The sequence below is a fragment of the Drosophila arizonae genome, chromosome X, assembly GCF_054131065.1.
Source record: "Drosophila arizonae isolate 15081-1271.41 chromosome X, UAZ_ARI_1.0, whole genome shotgun sequence".
Classification (NCBI taxonomy): Eukaryota; Metazoa; Arthropoda; class Insecta; order Diptera; family Drosophilidae; genus Drosophila; species Drosophila arizonae.
In genome coordinates this window covers 29,106,721-29,114,222 of record NC_142927.1, presented here as the reverse complement: position 1 = coordinate 29,114,222, position 7,502 = coordinate 29,106,721, and the positions used below count along the sequence as shown (strand labels likewise).

At 37.8% G+C, this 7,502-nt stretch overlaps 1 protein-coding gene across 1 annotated transcript in view; it reads right to left on the bottom strand.

Annotated features, from left to right (window-relative positions):
- Positions 1-3,360: 3,360 nt before the first annotated feature.
- CARPB (Carbonic anhydrase-related protein B) overlaps positions 3,361-7,502 on the bottom strand; it is a 55,852-nt gene continuing 51,710 nt past the window's right edge. The window contains exons 8-9 of the mRNA XM_018017142.2: positions 5,614-5,791; positions 3,361-4,678 (exon numbers count right to left, since the gene is read on the bottom strand). Of these exons, the coding sequence (XP_017872631.1) occupies positions 4,656-4,678; positions 5,614-5,791 (201 nt within the window). The 3' untranslated portion in view covers positions 3,361-4,655. The remainder of the gene's footprint in view (positions 4,679-5,613; positions 5,792-7,502) is intronic.

Genomic DNA, 7,502 nt, shown 5'->3' with positions numbered 1-7,502 from the left:
TTTATTAACATATATTCATCTACAGAAAATATATTAAATCCATATCATTAACAACTCATCAGGAACTTATTCTCTTGAAGAAAATCGAAATCTCAATACTAGAGTAGCTGCTCGTTTTAAATATCGAAATATAATATATTATTATGTAAATATAGTTTCTAGAATGAATACCTATATACGATATATTTAGTATTAATGAGACTTTCCTGCCCATTAAAAAAAGCACACACACACATAAGTATTTAAGTATTTGACAAACTAGAGAACTTGACAAATTTATACACACCACATCAAACCCCATTTTACCTAGAAATTTCGTCTAGAAAGGAAGTTTTTTAACAATTAAGTTTCAATTATGAGACCAGTAAGCGCCGTTCTACCGCAGTCAGCAGAGCTCCTGCATATGTGTTCGTGTGATTATGCATGTGTGTGTGTGCAACGCACATGTCCAGTTCCTACAAGTGCTTACAACCCTTCAAACTTGGGTAATTCGAGGAACTTTGGCTTTGTCAATTTGTTATTCTGTTTTCCGCTTTATTTATTCTCATACATTTCCCAGAATGTTATAGGACGCAACATGCACTCACTTTATGCCTCACACTCAATTCAATTCCATTCAATTCAATTCGAGTTCATTCAATTTGACGCATGCTGTGAGTGAAGCCATGAAGATCTTTTGAGAGACAAAGAATGGTAGAGTTTTTGGAATAGCAGCACTTAATATGTTTTTAGCTATATTATCTTACTTAATATTGTCAATAACGTTTTATAGATTTGCCACGGGCCGACCACTCCCCCTTCTTTAAAAGTTTATTGCGAAATCGAAATTATAGGTATTTATCTTAATTTTTCAATGAATTTTTAAAATATCCGCTTATAGACCAGCACACACACGGCCATACACACACACACACACACACGCACACACACAGATTGAGGGCACTATGGCCAAAATGTATTTATATGTTAATGCATATTGGGCGCAGAAATATGTTTTAAATATGTATTAATTTAAGTCATAATTGGCAAATCCCTAGCTGCACTGAAAATTTGCTATGTTCCCTAAAAAGCTTTGGCGAACCGTAGCAAATATGAGAAATATGAAACAGTGACAAAACCAAAAACAAAAATGATGCTGTAGCAGACTGTGCAATACCCTGTAATTGCAGACAGATACGGGGCAAGGAGATTGGAGAGCTCGAAACTAATCTCTGCATAGGTAAATTGTGGCCTAAAAGGAAAGTGACTTGCCTTCTATTCGTTTGATATACCTAGTTTAAAGGTCAGTGTGATTCAAAACTAAGCGAATATTTCATCTTTCACTCGTTTCTTGCTTTAATTTGATTGTTTATTCGGTTTTATACGGGCAGCCGAACGGACACTGCGCAGAGCCAATATGCTCTCGTTTCGCTTTGTGAACCTGTGTGCAGATTGTAGCTTGTGAAATTAATGCAAATATTTATACAAATTATTATGTGATATGGTGGCGCACACACACACTTCTACTCCTTTAACAACAACAGCAGCAACAAAACAAAACAAAAAAAAACTTGTTTTGGTTTCGGGGCTATTTTTCATATCATATCCCAGGCGACGCTTATATACAATAATTTCCCTTTTGGCCATAAAAGTTTATTATTCATGGCAGAGTAGAACGATATGCTCGTGTTCGTGACACGCACGAGCACGACTAAGCACGCGATAGAAATATCGCCAACAGATTTAGATACTGCTATTCGACTTCTTTGAACATTCGAATCCATTTGGTAAGCATTATAATCAATGGACTATGGTTTATTTTGTTTATGTTCATTTTGGTCATGTTCAGATCTTTGAGTTCTCTTCAATTACTTAACCCTTTAAAATATACATTCAATCCCTTCTAATGTCAGTCAAATGCAATGAAGTTAATGAGAAAAGGTTGTCGAAAATGTTTTTCAAAATACGTTTCCAATCGGTATGTTCTTAAGACAGCCTCGACTCAATTGAAACTGAAGATAAGAATACATACATATATAATGGGTTCTATAGAAAGCTACTTCAGAAGTTTCTTCAATGTCAAACATTTCTGTCCAATCTTTACATGATTCCAATGCTCAGCGGGTAGCCAAACAGACTCCAAATATTTGCAGCAAATTATGTTTTATCGTCGTGTCGTGTCTTGGGGCAGTGGCACGACGCGGTCATCTCTATTTCGAGCATGCTATTTAAACGTGATTTAAAATAACCACAACAGATTTTGTGGTTTCATGTTGCATTTTATGTTCGATAAGCGGGGCGTCAGGATGCAAAAGAACAGACGGCAGCAGCGCAGACACGCTGGGTATCAGTTCAATGATAAGCCAGAGGATGAGTTAAAGCTGCTGCTGCTGCTGCTGCGGTCAGAATATTTTAAATCCAGACTGCACGCATCTGCGGCATTTGCTAGCAACTGTTGGCAATTCGATTGTATTGCATTAAATGTGCTTAAACCGGTCCAGAATGCCGTGCATGCAGCTACCCTGTGGGCAGCACTCTGCATGGTTTTTTTTTTTTTTTTTTTTTTTTTTTTTTGTTCTGCTAGAATTGCCTATGATGATTGAATTTTACAATTTTGTTAAATGAAACAGGGAGATTGTCTGCTTGCAGAGATGTTTTTCCTTAACTAACTTACCTCGTATTTCCTTTTTATATACATTTATGTGTATATCGCAACAGACTTCAAATCGATGTTGGAGTAGGAATTCTTACTGCATCAATCGACCGTGCTCAACTCAGAGAAAAGCTGCTTTCCGAGTCGAGCTGACCTTTCAAAGTACGACCTACAAAGTATAGCAAGAGCACGATATTGATGCCCACATTTGCTACGCTGTCAAGTGGACTGTCACATAGGATTCACGAATTACGAGATTCAAGATCGAGTTCACCGAGTACAGGGACATACGAAAAATAGTTGTGCACTATCCTAAAACTACACGCCAAGGGAAAATAACAATAGAAGCAAACTATTATATGGGAATATTTAAAAATAACCATAGATCTTCGGGGCTCCATTTAGATTTCTACAACTACAACTGTCAGTTGTCCACTGGTAGACACAGATGTGAATACTCTCAGTTAGCTTGAGCTCATGAGTTCTTCTCACTTAAATTCATTCAGTTAGTTAAATACATTTGCTCCATTTTGTATAAAGTAGATTCCATAGAATGTACCTATGTATAAGATACACATAAAATGCATATACTATGTGTATCTGATATAGCACTATATTATATATTATATTATTATAATGTATAACAATAAACTATTATCAAGAATCAAGTAGGTAAAGCTCGGCTGTTCTGCACTTTGATCAACTCTTGAAGCTGACGCAAAGTGCGCGGTATATTCTAGTCGCACCCTCTACGCGTGTCGAGGTAATTCCATTCTCTGCAGCTTTTCGTGTACTGATTAAAGTGCTGTGCACTATATGAAATAGACATTTGATTTTGCAACAAATAATAAGCATATTTGATTTATTTTGAACTTGGTAAGATTTTTATATTGACAGATATATGTTTGTTATATAACTATGCTGAACAGATATTGAAAGGAACATGTCATATTTTGCTATCCATTAAAATAATTGGGCGGGCGGCAAAAGAGAAGAGAGTATTCGAAAATAATATATGTATATGTATTTATTAAGCGTGTACAGTTTGTTAATGGAAGGTGGGAGCGGGGAGGGGTAGGGGGAAGAGAAAGCCCGTTACCATTACACGCACAGCTCGATTGGCTCTTCAGTATGTGTGGAAGGCGGGATCAGGAGTTATCAATATTTGATCCATACAATCTATACAAATTGTTATAAGTACGTATATATGTAAGTGTGTTCTCGATATATGTATATATATATAGGTATTTATATATATATATTATATATCTACGATTTTGTATATAGTATTTATAAGTACAGTATATAGCACGGGTGGGTCTTGCATAATGCCTCTACTACATTAGTAACATTCACTAGCTGACATCTGTTCGGTTGTCGTTAATTATTATTCTTCGATACTTTCTGATTATAAGTAGCTATAGATATTCAATTACGACTAAAGTTTCATTTTTACTATTCGTTTGATATTATTGTTGCTGCGACACTCTCAGGGCGTCTCTTAACTCATTATACAATATATTTATTATTACATACATATATGTATATATATATATATATATATATATATATTTATGATTAATGTCCATTTATGACTTTATCTTACTTATAAGTTACACAAAAAAATTACAAAAAAAAAATTCATTTAACAGGCGTCTTTATAGGGCTCATTAAAAAAAAAAAAAATTCACCTTAAATGCTTATTTATGCTTATTTATGTATAATATATTTAAGAGGGTTCTCTTCATATGTATATGTCTATATATGTACTCTATTCGTGTATATATGTGAGTGTGTGTGTGTGTGTTTGTATGTATTTAATTGCCATTTGCGCCGTCGATAATCCATTTCTTTTCGCACTCTCTGCTCACTCTACCTCTCGCTCGCTGTCTATCGCTCTTTTATTATTTAACTTTAAATATATATATACGTATATGTATATATATGTTTAGTGGAAGCTCCTTTTGCAAGCCACGCGTTTCTAACGTCTCACGCTTAGAACTGAACGCTATGGCATTGACTTTCAGTTTTGTTTCCAACTGGTAGCTGCATGTATAAAGGAAGAAAAAAGAGCAAATGGAAGAAGAAGAACAGGAAGAGAAAGGAATGAAATGAGAAGAAACACAAATAGGTCAATCGAATGGTCTTATTTGGAATTTGTGCACTTTTAAAGCAATCTCTGCTTAACTTATTTGCAATTAGCTTAATCGGACATGACCGACTGCATAATACTCGTTCACGGCGCATAAGCAGCGACGTCTATGCAATATCAATATTTTCCGATTTGCCTTGCTTTAGTTATATATCATATGATACATACATACATGTATATCATTTATGGGACTTTCACTAATTCAACCGCAAAACTTGATTGTGCTGGTCTAAGATTCAGAAACAATTTGTTTTCTGCTTGCTCACAATCCAAACAGCTGTTGCTTATACAAATAATATAAATGTTCAATAACATCAAATATCATCATGCATTCCGCTTGTACGATCCAATATACAATCAGAATAACAAACCTCTAGCTTTAATGGCCCCATATATCGTCACTTATGTTGTAATACCCGATTAAAATAAAACTTGCTAGATAGAGTGGAGTACCAGAAGGCTAGAAACTCTTCAATAGTGTCGAAATGATTTACGTTTTATACAAAGAGACGGATGATCATTATACAAAACCAATTCGGTCTTTTGACATCGTGAACGAGTATTAGTTTTGTTTTTGTTTAATGCATTCCAAGAAACCTTGATTATTAATGCAATAAAATAATTAAGGCTAAATAAACAAATTTGCTGTTCAAACACAATTTGCTGCCAGCCTCAAATAAACAGTAATATTATGAATTAAATAATATAAAACTATAAGGTATATATATTTATGGCTATATATGTATATATTTCGTGGGTATATTATTTATTTGTTATTATATATGTATTCACTAAATATGATGTATTTAGTGCAGTTATGTGCGCTTACCTTTATAATAGACCTCGCGGTACATGGTGGGGCAGGCGGCCTTTGTCTTCGCCGTCTTGAAGTCAATGTTCGTGCGAATGGGTCGATGCAGCAGCGGCTGCGGCGGACGATAGTTGTTGCCCAGCGGAGCCTTGGGATGGTCGGGACTGCCCTGCATCAGGCGGCGCAGTGCGTGCAACTGGAGGAAGAAGCCAACAGATACAAAATGAATGAGACTCGAATGAAAACATTTTGCAGAATGCCAGAGTCAGCCTTCCTTAGGCATGCTGGCATAAGACAATATTCTATTTTACGACGTGCTGTCCTAAAAGTGCGGATCAAAGAACTGCAATCGAGTCGTTTCGTTACTTTGTGCCACGAGCTGAGCAAAAACTTGGCCCGAGAGTACAACATTTTCACATAACTTTAAATTGTTGGATGACAGCAAAAAGGCAGGCAACGAGGGAGAGGGAGCGAGAGAGAGAGGAAGAGAGAGAGAGAGAGAGAGAGAGAGAGAGAGAACAAAATGTTGTCGCACATGAACAATAATCTGCCTCGCAGTGGATAGCCGTGGGGGAGCTGATAACAGTTGATGGCTGATAGGGAAGTATTGCAGCCAATGCCGAACTGAATTACTGCTTAAGCCAAATGAAATGTTTTTGGATCGTGAACTTATACTAGAAACTGCTCTAATATGGAGCATACAGAAATGGAATACTTATGAAATCTCTAATAAAATATAACCATATCCGTTAGAAGTATGCCAAGTTCTTTGACCATATTTTGAATTCTGATTTGCCAGCAATGAACAAAGAAGTCTAGACTAACAACTTATAGCAGAGCATTCAATAGTCGACTATTGATAGTTTACCAATCTGTCAAATTCAAAGAAAGATTATAGCTGCTATCTCTCTCTCTCTCTCTCTCTCTCTCTCTCTCTCTGTCTCCACACCCCCCACCCACCTCTTTTTATCACAACTTGCTTTGTCGGCATCTGTCTGCTCTCTCTTCACACTCTCCAGTGGCACTCTAATTTGGTAAATTATATTTTGTTAGCAAGGTGCAGCCCCGTGCATAAAGCGGGCTTTATTGGCATACATCACTAAATTACATCGTCGTACTTGACGGTGGACCGTGGACCGAAGACCGTGGCCCGTCGCACGAATGGACCTCGTGCTGCTATTGCAGGGTGTTGTTGCGGCTGTCGTCTGAGTGCTCCGGGGCTGCCACAAGTTGTAGCCATGGTCTCTCGGGTGCCATTTCGCTTGTTGAAGTTTTTATGAGTCTGACTCGGCGACGGCGGCGGCAGCGGCTGCCTAGTCCGTCTGCGACTTCTGCTCTAGCCCGGGCCGCTTCTGTATGCAGCCATGTGCAAGCGACGCCCAACTGCCGCTCCTGCTCTCACCTCTCGCCCTGGGCTGCCTCATCGCCTTCACCTTTGCCCTTTTGCCGTTTACTGTATTTACACGTACGACGACGCCGGCTCCTGGCTGCATTCCAGCGCCGGCCTGATGGCCATGCATGTTGGCGTCTTTATTACGGCGCGGCACTTAATAAACATTTGCATTACATTTTGTATGCTGTCTCCTTTTTTGTTTGCTCGCAGGTACGCAGGCGAGGCGCAAAAAGTGGCCATCACTTGCAGTTACAGTCGGATGGTTGTCGTTGTTGTTGTTGTTGCTGTGCGCCTGGCTCGAGTGGCAACTTTATTTAAAACTTTGCCGGAACAATGCCAGACGACATCAGCAAATTTAGCAATTATGATATTATGAATCTCTCTAATTGCCAGCCAGGGGAGCCATAAAGAAACAATTGCTAATGCAAATAAATAATTTCCTGCTGACGTCGGAATGAAACAGAACAGCAAGTGCGTTATAAGTTTAGCTGGACAAGCAACAAATAACTCCAAA